We start from the raw sequence: 15,336 nt of genomic DNA on the forward strand, positions 1-15,336 counted from the left end.
AAAACCATGAGATCATGACCTGAGCTGAAATCAAGAGTCAGACTCAACTGAGTGAGCTACCCAAGCACCTCCAGACTTATGTTTATTTGATAAAATGTATTGAGAATATTGATATTTTTCTTGTATTATTAAATACTTTTAAAAAGATGTTTATTTTGAGATAGAAAGAGAAAGCATGAGGGAGGGGCAGAGAGAAAGGGAGAGAGACTGGGAATCCTAAGCAGGCTCTGTGCTGACAGTTGGGACTCAAAATCACGAATTGTGAGATCATGACCTGAACTGAAATCAAGAGTCAGACACTTAACCTGCTGAGATACCCAGATGCTCCTATTATTAAATACTTTAAATAAAACAAGATTATTTGCTTCTTGAATGTTGGGAATTTTCCGTGAATTTTCCTAGTGTATACCATTTCAGAGAAGTGTATTTTTTACCTTATTTGGCAATATATTCTATGCTTATTAGATTTCTTCTCCCAGGGGCGCCTGGGTGGCTCAGTTGGTTAAGCGTCCGGCTTCAGCTCAGGTCATGATCTCACGGCTCGTGGGTTCGAGCCCCACGTTGGGGACTCTGTGCTGACAGCTAGTTCAGAGCCTGAAGGCTCCTTCAGATTTTGTATCTCCCCATCTCTCTGACCCTCTCCTGCTCACACTGTCTCTGTTTCTCAAAAAAAAAAAAAAACCCAAAGCATAAAAATAATTTGAAAATAAAAAGATTTCTTCTCCCAGGTTTTATACTTCCTCTTACATTAGTATTACTAATTTACATATATGTCTATTTTATTTTGACCTTAAAATTGACACAAGAATTTTGTATAATTTTTATAACTTTCTTTTCTTTAAAAATGTGTTTTAATATTTATTTTTGAGAGTAAGACAGACAGAGTGTGAGTTGGGGAAGGGCAGAGTGCAATGGAGACACAGAATCTGAAGCCGGCTCCAGGCTCCGAGCTGTCACTACAGAGCCTGACATGGGGCTTGAACCCACAAACGCTGAGATCATGACCTGAGCTGAAGTGAGACACTTAACTGACTGAGCCACGCAGGTATTTTTAAGAAGGCTTTCTCAGGGCACCTGGGTGTCTGACTTAGGCTCAGGTCATGATCTCATGGCTCATGAGTTTGAGCCTTGTGTTGGGCTCTGTGCTGACAGCTCCGAGCCTGGAGCCTCCTTTGGATTCTGTCTCCCTCTCTCTCTGCCTCTCCCCTGTTCATGCTCTCTCTCTCCTTCAAAATAAATAAACATAAATAAATAAAAAGACTTTCTCATTTCTAATGTTGATTTTTGTTGTCCCTTTTCAAAGAACCAATTTTGTATCAATCTGACTTTAGCTGTTATTGCTGTTGCTGTGTTTTGTCTGCCAATGCATTTATCTCTACTTTCATCATTAATAAGTCCTCCTAATTTATTGTTCTTTTCTGGTTTTGAGAGTTGAATGTTTTCTTTATGTTGCAATATTTCTTGCTTAACCATGAAGAACCTAGGGCTATGGATTCCTCTGAGATCACAGCTATGGCCACAACCATAGTGATGATTTATAGGATTCTCATCATCTATTTCACAACAATCTCGAATTTTCTCCTTCAACCAAATGTATTTAGAATATTTTTTAATAGTTTCAAATGTTAGCTTTTTTTTTAAAAATCTACTTAGTGTTAATTTTAGTTTTAATGCATAATAGTTGGGAATCATGACTATAATATCTCTCTATTTGGAATCCATTAAAATTATCTCTGGAATTTTTAACTTGAGCTATGTCTCCCTGAAAGTCTCTTCCTGCATATGCATTGATTCTGATTTCAAGGACATCAAAATAAAGTTTACAAAGTCTGAATATCCTGAGTATGCCTAAAGAAAAAACTATGCATGACACTTGTTAAGGAATGACGAGGTACACTTTCTTCAGGGAGACCATTGTGATCGGCAGAGGGGCCACGGAAGGATTTGAAGTGGGGGAGAGAGACGGAGCTCGACTCCAAATGCAACAAGAAAAAGTGGGACTTTACAGCCAAGAAGCAGGGTCAGGAGTTGTCAGTGGGTGGAAAGTTGCAGCAAGGAAGCCTCAGGGATAAATGATGACCTCACAGGGTCCTTGAGGAAGGCAGGCCAGGATGCATCAGCTGGGGGGTGACAGAGGATGAGGAACATGATCAGATATCTGGGGGATAAACTGATTGAACAGGATTCTCACTAAAATGGGGCAACGCAAAGATGGACACACAGGATCAAAGTCAAAGCCTCGTCAGGAGGAGAAATCAGAGCAGCCTGACTAGAGTCTGGTCAAGGAGAGGCTCATTATCAGTACTATCCTTACCGCTTTCCTTCATTGTTCTAAGTCCAGTGATTACGAATCAGAAATGATGTGACCTCTTTCTTTCTCAAGGCTTTCTTTTAATTAATAGTAACAACTCACTAGGTTTCTATCATTCCAAAATAGTTCACTCAGCCTGGCAGTCAGACACATTGCTTTACGTGGGGCATAGCATGTATCTCTGTATACTTGGACAGACATTACAGGAAGTAAGGAAATCTTAGGAGCGCAATCTCAAATAACTAAATTTTCTTTTATTTTTAATTCAGAGAATGAGAAAACAATCACATGTTATATAATGTGAAGATTAGGCTTAAAGCTATTTTAGATTGTTTTACAGCATAAGTTAAATGATCATGGAGGGAAGTACAACCTAACATCCAGAGGTGGAGGGGCTAAGTCTAAAGCTACTATGTGAAACTCATTTGTAGCTGAAGATTACTCTTGAGAGACTAAAAGATGGTGTAAACTCCTGCTGCTAATGGCTCCCTTTGGGGAAGGGAGTAGGAATCAGAAGTAGCAAGTAGAAAGAAGTACATGGGGCCCCTGGATGGCTCAGTCGGTTAGGCATCTGACTTTGGCTCAGGTCATGATATCGCGGTTGGTGGGTTCATGCCCCACATTGGGCTCTGTGATGACAGCTCAGAGCCTGGAGCCTGTCTTTGGATTCTGTGTCTCCCTCTCTCTCCCTCCCCTGCTTGTGCTCTGTCTCTCAACAATAAATAAATGTTAAAAAAAAAATAAAAAAAAAGAAGTACGGAATATTTTGTTCTGTATACTTTCATACTTAATGAATCCTTTACAACAATACCATATGGATATATTACCTATTTTTTAATTTGAAGGAAAAAATTACCCTTAACGTTATCCTTGACTTTTTAGAAGGCATACAACGTTGCTCAAAATCTGAAGCTACCAGTTACCCTCTTCCATCTGCCCAGCACTAAACCACCAGAGAAAGCACCAGATCAAGTAGTTGACTTGAGTTTTGGAGCCATATTATAAAAAGGCACATACTTCAAGATATTCTAAAATCATATTTTCAACAGCAGGGGAACCAAGACTACAAATTCATCCTACCCATCTTAAGGTTTTTAATACACATGCTTATGGTTTATTTGTATTAAGGAAGCCCTTGGCAGATGATAAAATTTCAGCATATTTGGCTATTATGATTTTAAGGGAAGTAGGATTAATAATAACAACTAAATCTAATGTTTGTTGGGGCACCTGGGTGGCTCATTTGGTTAAGCATCTGACTTTGGCTCAGGTCATGATCTCACAGTTTGTGGGTTTGAGCCCGTTTCGGGCTCTGTGCTGACAGCTCGGAGCCTGCAGCCTGTTTCAGATTCTGTGTCTCCCTCGCTCTGCCCCACCCCACTCACACTCTGTCTCTGTCTCTTTCAAAAAAAAAAAATCTAATATTTGTTGGGCCCGCTACACTTAGGGCCTTACATATGTTATATCATTCCATTTTTACTACATCCTATAAAGCACCCGGTGGAATAGTGACTGTTACTGCCAATTTCCAGATGAGGAAACCGGAAATATTATGTAATTGGCCTAAACTCACAGAGGTTGCAAAGTAAGTGATTTTAATATTAACTGTTAGGCCTGGATTAAATTCAAAATATTGGGAAAGGTTTGGAAACTCTGACCCTACAGAGAAAGGTACATGGTGGGAAAGAGTCCAAGACACTGGTGTCATATATTTTGGGGATTAGGATTTAACTTAGATAAAAGTGTAATGAAATTTGATGACTATTTTACATCTTGAATTTTTACTTATTTACTGTTCTCCGTCAGAGAAGGGGTATAGATAGCATGGTCACATTAATCTAGGCTCTGTCAACATAAGATGTGTGGCCTTGGGCAAGTTCCTCAACCTCTTTGTGTCTGCGTGTATAGGGTAGAGATGATAGTACCCCGTACGCACAGGGTTGTTGTGAGGGTAAATGAGACAACCATATCAGGTACCCGGTGCTTCCCTATAATTTCTACAGTAGTGAACAGTGACTGGAGCAAGAGTTAGAGCAATTTTTCCACTCACTAAAATATTCAAATATTTAGGAAGCAGGATGCTCTCTGAAACAAGACTCTTCTCCCCAACATTGTGTTTGGATTTCAGAGTAGTTCCATCTTACAAGGTGAAAATAACAAGAATATATGATGGATCTCATGCATATGAGTGCTTTATTCTGAGTAAGAATTATTTGGAGAAAAACCTCTGAGACCAACAGGTAGACCTGGGAGTGATGAAGACGGATAGATATATAGAAGCTTTTAAATAAAATGAACAGTCAGAATGATGAACAATTTCTATTTTTTTTTAGGATTTTATTTTTAATAATCTCCATACCCAACATGAGGCGCGAGCTCAAGCCCTGAGATTGAGAGTCGTGTGCTCTCCCATCTGAGCCAGCCAGGTACCCCAAAAATTAGCTTTAATATATGCTATTATTAAGTGCAAAATGGCAAGATCTATAATAGTGTGAGGTATATACTAACATCTGGTTAAAAAAGGGGAGCAATTAAGATATATGTTTTCTTGGATATGCACAAAATAGGTCTGCATCGAGATGGAAATATTGGTTATATTAATTTCTTTTTGCAAAGAGAACTGATGGGCTATTAAATAAAAATGGGCGGGGGCTGGTGTGGTGCCTGGGTGGCTCAGTCGGCTAAGTGTCTGATTCTTGATTTGGGCTCTGATCTTGGTCTCAAGGTCATGGGATTAAGTCCCATGGATTCTCTCTCTCTTTCTCTGTCCCTCCCTGCTTGTATGTGCGTGCTCTCTCTCTCTCTCACTCTCTCTCTCTCTCAAAATAAATAAATAGTTAAAAAAAATAAGAATGGTAGAGAGACTAGTCACTGAATGCCTTTTTATAATTTTTGAATTTTGAGCCAGAAGAATATATAATCTATTGAGAAATGATATAAAATAAAGAAGAAACTGAACATTAAGGAAGTAGAAGAAAAGTAACATGACTGGGTGCCAGCTATGTGCCAGATAAGGAAGGTCTATTTTTCTTTTCTCTTGGGTAAAATATATATAACATAAATTCTTCATCTTAACCCCTTTTAAGTGTGCAGTCCCTGCAGCATAAAGTCCATCCACATTGTTGTGCAACTGTCACCACCATCCATGTCCAGAATTTGTCCATCGTCCCAAATTGAAATTCTGGACCCCACAGGAAGCTGGGATTTGTAAACTCAATCCTCAGAATAACCCTGTGGGGGACAGTTAAGGAAACGGCTCAGGAAGGTCACGTCATTCTCCTGGGACAGCTCGGAGTGCCGGCCTCTGCTCTTCCCACTCCTTCAAAGCCTTTGGGCAGTAAGGAGGGCAGTTAGCTTCTAGGGGGAGGCGGGGCAGGCATGGGGGTGAGGTTGGCTTGGGCATATGCCTCCTGCTGTGTCCTCTCGAACCGTGCACCGTTGCCACAAGTTCTTTTAGGAAACTTGGCAACTTGTGCTATGGTAACCTGTAGGTTATATTAAAAAAAAAGCATTTGACTCATTGCTACTAGACAAAACTTAATTGCCCTTTAGAAGTGCACCCTGCAGAATGCACTGTGAAAATAAATCATCGTTCTGAAAACCTACCCCATGCCTGGCTGTTAGATGTGCCTTAGAGTTGGTTCATTGTGAATAGATTTATTGGCCACCATGTCAGGAAGTTATTATTCAAAGGGCACCTGCATGATATGGCACAACAAAAAAGGGAGAAAAGAATGACTCTTCTCCATTGAAAGAAGGAAATTTCTAGCTGGGTAAGCCAAGCTGAACAGATGAGAAAAACAAGAATCGGTTTGATCTTATCTCTGAGCAGCAGAAAACACTGGGCTGAACTGAGAAGCTGCTGAATTATCTACCAGTTTTTGAAATGCATGATTAAATAACCAACAATTATGCTGAAAGTAATGCACATTCTTTGCTCATGACGCTGTGGTGTGAGTGATCACTTTCTACACGACCAAGCACTTTGGTCTTGCTCTCCCTCACTCCCCCGTGTATGAGCAGTGATTCACAGTTTTGTTCTCATCTGGTTCCTCAATACTGTTAACATACCGTAACACAAACCCATTACCCGATCATTCTTGGATGTCTGTTCCTTTTTTGAGAATCAAAATGTGCATTAGGAATTAAGGGTACTTTGTGTTTGTGTGTGTGTGTTTGTTCAATTATCCTAATGCTTTGAGTCACACATTTGATTTAGAGAACAAAAATTATCTGATAATGCCTGCAGACAAAATATTTTCATAAGTTTTAAAGTCACGTTTAACAACGTAGGAGTTCCAGAGCCAATCATTTGAAACTCTGGTCCCGTGGATGGCTCTATTGGTCAAATACTTTGAGTGTTACATTTCTTCAGTTTTGGGTCCCTATTTCAAAGGACAGAAAGGGAAGCTGTTACCTGGATCCCAATGGAGAGGCATCGATTTTTCTTGAAGTGATCCTTCTTCCTGTCCTCTGTAGTGACAGTGGCTATGGTGGTTGTGGTGGTGACAGTGGCAGGGTTGTTGCTCATGTGTTGACTTGCAGGGCCGTGGATCTGGGCATTTGCAGCTTCGATGGCGGCTGTCAGAGCCTTCATACTGTCCAGGCTCTCCGTGGAGTTGCTCAGTCCAGACTGGCTGATAATATCTCCTCGCTGGCCCTGTCCGTCCATGTAGGCATCCTGGGCAGACTCTGTGCTACTCTGGGCTGTGATAGAAATGAAAGGTTTCGTGGTAGTTCTGGGTGGGACTGGAGGTGGTGTCTTCTTATATGTTGTAATGCAAGATGACACTGGAAGACAGTGAAAACAAAGACACTGTGATTTCTGTGTGGGTTTTAATTTCTGTACTGTAACTAGCATCCACTGGAAATCAGGGCACATGAAACACACGGAGACATTGAACATGAAAACAAGTCCATTGATAGAGTCAGTGAGATCCCTGCTTAAAGAGGATATTTGGGCCTCCTGTGAGGTGACAGGCCCACGAGACTGAGGAGGGGGAAAAAGACTGCGTAGATAAGCCCAGGGTAGTGGCTGCCTTCTCAGGAATATATTAAATACAGCTAAGGTTAAACAAGGTAACTCATTGGAGAAGATTGCGGTGGTTGATAATAAACATTGAAAAAGGAAGGAGGGAAGCAAAGAATTGTGAGCAAGTGTGATCTAGTCCTAACAAGAGTGGGGTGCACTGGGGCGGGCGGGGGGCACACAGCTGTGTCAGCTTCCTGGAGCTTGTGTTTAGTGGCACTTGGTTTCTTCCTTTCTCTCTCCCTCCCTTCCGCCTCTCCCTCTCTCCCTTCCTGTCTCTGTCTCTTCCTTCCCTCCAGCCCTCTTCGTTCTCCCTCCTTCCCTCCCTTCTTTCCTTCCTTCCTTCCTTCTTCCTTTCTTCCTCTGGAAGAATCTTTTTATTGTTGTTTCGGAACAGAACTGTCTTCTAAGAGGGAGTACACTGCACACAAGTCTCCCTTGTTTCTAAATCTGTGTTGGGAGGTGAAGTGTGGGGGTGGCTTAGCTGAGCCTACGCCCTACAAGTCTGTCCTTCAAGGCAACTTAATCAACCCAGGGGCCTGAGTCTGTGTAGAAAGGTGTCCTTTCTGGACCTGTGTAATTTAGTCCAGGTCCTCCCCGAGGCTCTGGCTGAAGTAGCTTCTGGTCTTCTCTCCAACCACCTGACTCTAACTCTGAGATTATATGAAGACCTCTTACACACTGGTTTTCAGCCTTGTATTTGTGGAGCATGATGCATAAAATACAGATCAAAAAGAATGTTAAGGTTTTCAAGTGAATTCCCTGCCAGAAAAGAACAATTCCTAACCAGCTTCCTAAAGACTTTTGTTTTTATTTTTCCTACCATCTCAGACAACTACATTTTATTATTTGATATTTAAACGCATTCCAATAAATTCATATACTTTTTATTGAAAAAAAAATAAAGACTTTTGTTAAGTCATCTTAAAAAATGATTCATGTTGGGGCGCCTGGGTGGCTCAGTTGGTTAAGCAACCGACTCTTGATTTCTGCTCAGGTTATAATCTCACGGTTCGTGAGATGGAGCCTTGCATGGGGCTCTGCGCCGACAGCAGGGAGCCTGCTTAGGATTTGCTCCCTCTCTCTCTCTCTCAAAGAAAGAAAAGCTTTGAAAAATAAAAAAATGATTCAAACTATCATGTTTCCGTCACCTTCTCCTCCCATAGCGATGCGTTTTCCACTCACAAGAGTCTCTGTTGCACCAGATGGGCGATTCCTCACCACACAATCCCAGCTCTGGTTTGAGTTGCCACTTGGCCCGTCTCCCTAAATGAAATACTTGCTTTAATAGTTAGGATGTTTCCTGAGGCCACTGAAAGGAAGCGTCCTATAAAGAAGGATAACCAGAAGGATCCTATGCTGCTGTGCTGCTCTTCCACTGCTCTGTGATTTGGAGCAATTTCCTCAGCTATAAAACAGATAAGGATAAAAATATTTTGCTCTTTCCTGGGGATCACCTGATACAACATCACGACGTCATACATGCTCTGGAGGTGGGGGGATGTAAGCAATATAAACGTAGCCACCACTCAGTTACCCATAGGCTCCTCGGGGAAAGCCTTCCACCTACACTTAGTGCATGAGCGATACATCCTTTAGTTTGAACAGAACTCAGCAATTCCCAGCCCCACGTCCACAGGTTTTAGCTCAGGCACCAGAAGAGGTAATGCAGTCAGTGGAGGCTCACAGTGTCCGCCGGCAAGGGACGGAGCCAGGAGCAGAGACGGCCTGGTCTCAGGTTCTCCCACTGGGCTCCAGGGAGGCCTGGGCTAAGTGTGCAAATGCGTGCGGTGGTGATTTTTCACCCCACCCAATTTAGCGTCACGCACTGCCCCCCCCCCCGCCCCCGCCGGGGAGCTACCTCCTGTTTCCCAGGAGAGTCTGAAGGGATAACCCCTCTCAGGGTGATGCTGAGTCTTAGTCACTCACTGGAAGACCAGACGGGGCTGAAGACCATAAGGAGGATAGAACCAATCTCTCTGTTCGAATCTAGTGAAACCAGATCATTTTATTACTTCTCCTAAGACAAGTCTTTACAGTGTGAAGTCATTATTTTGTTGAAAATGGATGCTCAGGACATTCGGCCCACTCATATTCCAAAGAAGCAAAATGCCACCTTCTAACAAAGAAATGTCTAATCTTTGGGATTGTTCACGGCCTGTCATTTGCTACCCTGCTTCCTCCTCCAGTGCGGAAAACTGCACAATGCCGCCAAGTAGAGCATGATTTCATTTGCCATGATTTACAGAAGAAATCTTGCCATGACGTGATTAAGTGTGATATGGGGCATATAGAAAGGAGGGTGTCCCATTATTTCCAGTGTGGTGACAGGGTTTGGGGACACTCCCCAGGGCCAACTGCAATTTGGTGCCATCTGCTGGCTGTTGGAAGGGGACTTCCAGATCAATAGGGTTAACTAAGTATTTTGATCATCGGGGACCTGCAGGATAGTGGCAGCAACGCTAGAAATCCACTAGGGTTAGATTGGACAGGGACAGTCTTGGCTTCCTCAATAGGCTGGCCAAGCCCCAGTGCCCTAGGAGGTGAGACTGTGAGATTGCCCCGCCTCGAGTAAGGGAGCTGAACAGAAGACGGGACTCGTTTGCTGGGGTGGGATATTCGAGGGGCTTCAGTATGAGATTTTACTGGTGTGGAGCTTGGTGCAATTCTGCTAGAGTTATCAGAGTTACATTCAAAGAAGAACCACCCATCAATTATCAAACAGAAGTTGAAATGCCAATGTCTGCCAGTGAAGAGAGGAGATTCAAGACACAACTCACACTTCCCACAACCTCCTTTCTTCTCATGCCCCAATTCTTTTGCATTAGAGACTTCTCCAGAAACATACAACCAAATCCCCAATTTTTTCCTCGTATTTTTCATTCCTGCTTTTACAGGCTGGGCTCTAAATTCTTTTCTCTCCTAAGATTATCTTTTTCCCTGATTCTACTCTACTCGTTCAGCACCACGAATAATTTAAAAATTTTAAAAAATTTATTTGAGAGAGCAAGAGAGAGCGAGTGTGAGTGGGGGAGGCAGAGATAGAAGGAGATACAGAATCTGAAGCAGGCTCCAGGCTCTGAGCTGTCAGCACAGAGCCTGATGTGGGGCTTGAGCCCACAAACCATGAGATCATGACCTGAGCCTAATTCTGATGCTCAACCAACTGAGCCACCCAGGCGCCCCCACCACAAATAATTTAGAATCCACTGGACTAGAGCCTGAGTGCCAGGAGGGTGCAGTAGAATGAGGTTCAAGGAGATGAAACACAAGTAAATAAATCTTGTTTGGTCAAGACAGAAAATGAGTGGCTTATATACCATAAGTGAAACCTGTCTCTTGTTTGAGAGCAACATTCTCAAAACGGTGGTTAAAAATGCAAGTACTTCTTTGATTCAATTGGAACTTGAAAAAGAAAAAGAAACTGTTAATATTTTAACCATCATTATTGTTGCTTTTCTTTGCCTGATATGTTTATTTGTTCATTTCAAATAAAATTATTTTTCCCCTTATTTAGATCCTGATGATTTACTACCCCACCTCAAAGTGGGTGAAAGGACTCCCATTTATAAGAAGAGTCAGCAAAAGCAAAGTTACATATTTTGATGACATAACTTTCATCCAGAGGATACTGCAGACCATACAGACCAGAGACCGGTTTTTATATTAAGTTAAGAAATTATTGGAAGAGGAAGAGTTGGAGCAGAAGGAGGAGGAAGAGGGGAGGGGGGAGAGAGAGGAGGAAAAGAAGAAAAAGAGAAGATGAAAAAAAAAAGAGAGAGAGAGACAGAACAAATTCCTATCCTATTTCGGCTTCTAGCGGACTCTTCAATATTGTCTCTATTTGCATGGAAAGACACTGCTAGTGTTAAAAGCCTTGGGAAGGTCTGTGCCAGTAATTAATTTTTTTTTTGTAGTAGTGAAGGTTTTCTGAAAAACAAAAACAAAAAACACCTAAACTTTCTTATCGCTCTGCTTGTCCTTTGTGATCAAGAACACACATGTGCCAGGGCGCCGTGGCTCAGTCAGTTAAATGTCCAACTTTGGCTTGGGTCACGATCTCGTGGTTTGTGAGTTTGAGCCCTGCATGGGGCTCTGTGCTGACAGCTCAGAGCCTGCAACCTGCTTCGGATTCTGTGTCTCCCTCTCTCTGCCCTTTCTCCACTTGCACTCTGTCTCTCTGTCAAAAATAAACATCAAAAAATTTTTTGTAAATAAAAAAAGAACACACATGTGTCAAGTGGCCACAAAACAGATGTAAGATCAAACTATGTTTTCTATGGTGTTAATAATACATTCTGACGGGCCAAGCTAATGGGTCGCATACTATACAGCTGCATTGAGGAATTATTTAGCACTTCCTGGTTACTAAATTTTAGAAACTCTTTCAAATACAATAACAGGCTTATGAGAACTATATACAAAACCACAAAAGGACAACAAAAGAATTCCAAAATATACATATACATAAAGTTGTACACTAGTCAAAAGATACCTTTTTTAAAATGTTTATTTACTTTTGAGAGAGAGAGAGGAGTGAGGGAGGGGCAGAGAGAGAGGGAGACACAGAATTGGGAGCAGGCTGTCAGGAGCTGTCAGCACAGAGCCTCACGCAGGGCTTGAACCCACGAACCAAGATATCATGACCTGAGCCGAAGTCTGATGCCCAACTCACTTGAGCCACCCAGGCACCCCAAGATACCTTTTTGATGTAAACAAATGATTCTAAGACGTTATTAACCACAAAGCTAGCTGTGATTTGATCTGCCTTTAGTAGTGGCAGGCTTCTGCGTAGAAGTCATGGTCAAAGCAATCTTGGATTTGCTAAGTTGTATCAGATGGTCTGCTCTTACTGAGCTGAAGACCACCAAAGAGAGAAGACCTGCGTCAACCTACACTCTAGTTTCTGCTGAGGGCAAAGTTTTTCCGATTTGGGTGATTTGGTCCAGCCAACCACAGTTTAACAAACCCTCAAAAGGAGATTTAAAAAAACAATCAAATGGGTTTAACAGTGGGGAGGCTGGACCTGGCTCTTATCAGCTTGATAGATAATTGTGCAAATCTCTTCCCAAGTCTGTGTTTAATGACATTTCATTGATAGCTTGAAAGTAACCTTGCTGTGTATATTCACACAGTGGAAATTAGGAAGTCCTGCCCCTGCCTTAGAGAGCCAGTGGTTAAGCATTTCTAGCACACCTGTGTACATAGAGTGGCACTCTTCAAAGTGTGGTGTGCAGACAGGTGTCCATTCACAAACCGCTTGATGAATGTAAACTGAGACATGCCATGAAAATGGAAGAGTAGGCTTTTAGAAACTTGAACGACATTCTAAAGACTATCTCTTGGGTTGACTCTAACAAAAAAAAATGGCGGCTTATTTTGGGGTGGCCCATTTTTTAAATTTCCTTTTTCCAGTGATTCATTTATTGCATTTTTACCAAAATATTGATCTGTAACAGATCAGACATCAAACAAACAAACTAGTCCATCACTAGAGATGGTCTGAGAAGCACTGACAGAAAACATTTGTACGTTCAGTGGATAGGGCAGAGGTGGTACGCATAGGATTAAGAACACATTAGGGAAATAACTTGAAACTACGGGTTATTTTAGAAAGCAGAATGACATGAAGAGGCCAAAAGAAAAAAAGAAATGTGGAAGGATGTAAACTTAGGACATAAGGAGACTACCGCACAAATACAAGATTATGGTTGAACATCAGGTCAGTTGTCTACTTTGAAGAGGGGGTGTATGGGTACAAGTGTGACATCTAGAACAATGGAAAGCTTGTGCTGCATGTCATTCTGGGCTCTTCTCTTTAAGGGGAGATTGCAGAGTGCTTCAAGGAAAGAAAAGCCGTATCTTATGAGGAGTGGGTCAAGGGAAGAAGATGTTTAGTTGGCAAAAGAAGGAAGACAGAAGAATTTCCAATGATCTCAAAGGCTCTTGTGTAGAAGTTGGGATGGACTAGTTCTCTATGAGGCCCCGTGGGAAATGGCAAAGGTGAGAGCTCAAAGAGGCACTAAGCGTAATTCTGGAGCCATCCGTTGTCCAAAGGTAGTATATGGAAACCTTGCTGGGCAGTGAGCTCTTGGTCTCTGGAGGTGTTTAGTGCAGACCAGTTCATCTTTTGGCTGGGAAGTTATCAAAATTGTACAACCATCTGGGGCGCCTGGATAGAGCACACAATTCTTGACTTTGGAGGTCTGAGTTTGAGCCCCATGTTGGGTATGGACATTACTAAAAAAATAAACTTAAAAAATATTTAGATAAATTAAAAATTGTATCACCATCTGATGGGGGCCTGAAGTTGATGGCAAGATTTCTTTTCTGTGGTTTTATGAATATTAACAAAAGCTAGAAAAGAATTTGAGAAGTAGAGACCCATTGAGAGGGAAGGGCAGCCAAGAGCAGAGGCCAGGGAGAGCTACCAACACGGCTGTTTGGTAGCAATGACGAATGTTCTGGCATCCTGGGAATGCGTTTTGGCACAGATGAGGGCAAAGCTGCTACTAAGAGAAATCTGGGGCTGCTTCACCTCACGTAGGCCCAGAAGTGCTGAGCTGCCAAAGAATTGGAGGTGGTGCTCCCCACAGTGATAGGCTCCATGGGCTGGACTCCCCCTCCCAGTGCCAGACAAACCAGTGTCTGGCTTGAGTCCTTCACAAGATAAAAGCACAAACACAGGTGGAAACAAAGATGATAAGATGGAACATTAGTCCAGACTTTGGTGTTTTAAATAAGCTCTACACCCAGCAGGGGGCTTGAACTCACCACCCCAGGAACAAGAGTCATGTTCTCCACCAACTGAGCCCACCAGGTGCCCCTTTAGTCCAGACTCTTTATTATTATTTTTATTTATTTATTTTGAGAGAGAGAGAGCGCGCGCGCGCATGTGGGCATGTATGTGAGTGGGGGAGGGGGAGAGAGAGGGATAGAGAATCCCAAGCAGGCTCCTAGCTGTCAGTGCAGAGCTGGACATCCCAAGAACTGAGAGATCCTGACCTTCACAGAAATCAAGAGGCCGCAGGTTTCACTGACTGAGCTAGCAGGTGGCCCATAGTCCAGGCTTTTGATGTGCCATCAGATCAACCAAATTACTAGAGAGTGAATCCTTACTCTGTTTCACACTGTGCTAAGAATTTAATAGACATGGTCTCATGACACAGGAAGCTTTTGCTATCCCCATTTGCTTGATGGTAAGACTGAGGCTCAGGGCAGGTAACTGAAATGCCTAATTTATACACTACTAAGTAGTGGAGTTGGCATAACTCAGAGGCCCCTCACCCAAACCACCTGTTTTCATCCACCATTGAACCTTCCGTTAAACGCCTTGTCCATGGGGCTCCTGGGTGGCCCCGTCCCCCCCCCCCCCGACTCTTGATTTCCGCTCAGGTCATGATCTCACAGTTTGTGGGATCTAGCCACCCCCCAACTTTGTGCCCCCCACTGCCACCTTGAGCTCTGTGCTGACAGCTTGGGATTCTGTCCCCGTCCCCTCTCTGCCTCTCCCCTCACCATAAATGAATAAACTAAAAAAAAAATCACCGTGTCCAACAAAGCATAATTCTTCCCCGGAGAAAAGGCCGCAAACGGCCCCCAACGCAGTAGCGTGCACCCCGTGGGGGCCTGACAAAGGTATGGAGTGGTCTACGGGGGCTGCGCCCGCTGCGTCTTTCAGAACACTGGGAAAAAGGGAGGAACTTCTCAAAACAAAATACACACGGAAAAATCGCTCCCTTGTTTAAAATATTTACAGCCGAACATCTCCAGGCCACCCAACGTGTGGTGGTCAGTGGTCCCTGCAGCGCCGGGAGGCTCACGGCTTCTCTCCCCGTTAGTGTTGGCGGCGGGACGCGGCTGGGAGAACGGGGACCAAAACCTTCCTGCTGGGGAACCACAGACACCAGCTACCCTCCGATGTAGAAAAAAGCACGCTTGTGTGAGCGCGGAGGGAAGGGCAGGGAATGTGGACAGAGAGGGAGGGGTGGTGTAA

The 15,336-nt window shown here is 43.1% G+C and overlaps 1 protein-coding gene across 12 annotated transcripts in view; it reads right to left on the reverse strand.

Annotated features, from left to right (window-relative positions):
• The window catches only part of DLGAP1 (DLG associated protein 1), an 868,306-nt gene that overhangs the window by 58,361 nt on the left and 794,609 nt on the right, over positions 1–15,336 (reverse strand). For 9 of the 12 annotated variants that reach the window (XM_029921989.1, XM_029921987.1, XM_029921988.1 and 6 more), the window contains one exon: positions 6,729–7,102. In XM_029921989.1, coding sequence (XP_029777849.1) covers positions 6,729–7,102 — 374 coding nt within the window. The remainder of the gene's footprint in view (positions 1–6,728; positions 7,103–15,336) is intronic. The other 3 variants (XM_029921991.1, XM_029921990.1, XM_029921998.1) reach the window with 1 other exon arrangement.

Source organism: Suricata suricatta, chromosome 14 (genome assembly GCF_006229205.1).
Source record: "Suricata suricatta isolate VVHF042 chromosome 14, meerkat_22Aug2017_6uvM2_HiC, whole genome shotgun sequence".
In the NCBI taxonomy this organism is placed as follows: domain Eukaryota; kingdom Metazoa; phylum Chordata; class Mammalia; order Carnivora; family Herpestidae; genus Suricata; species Suricata suricatta.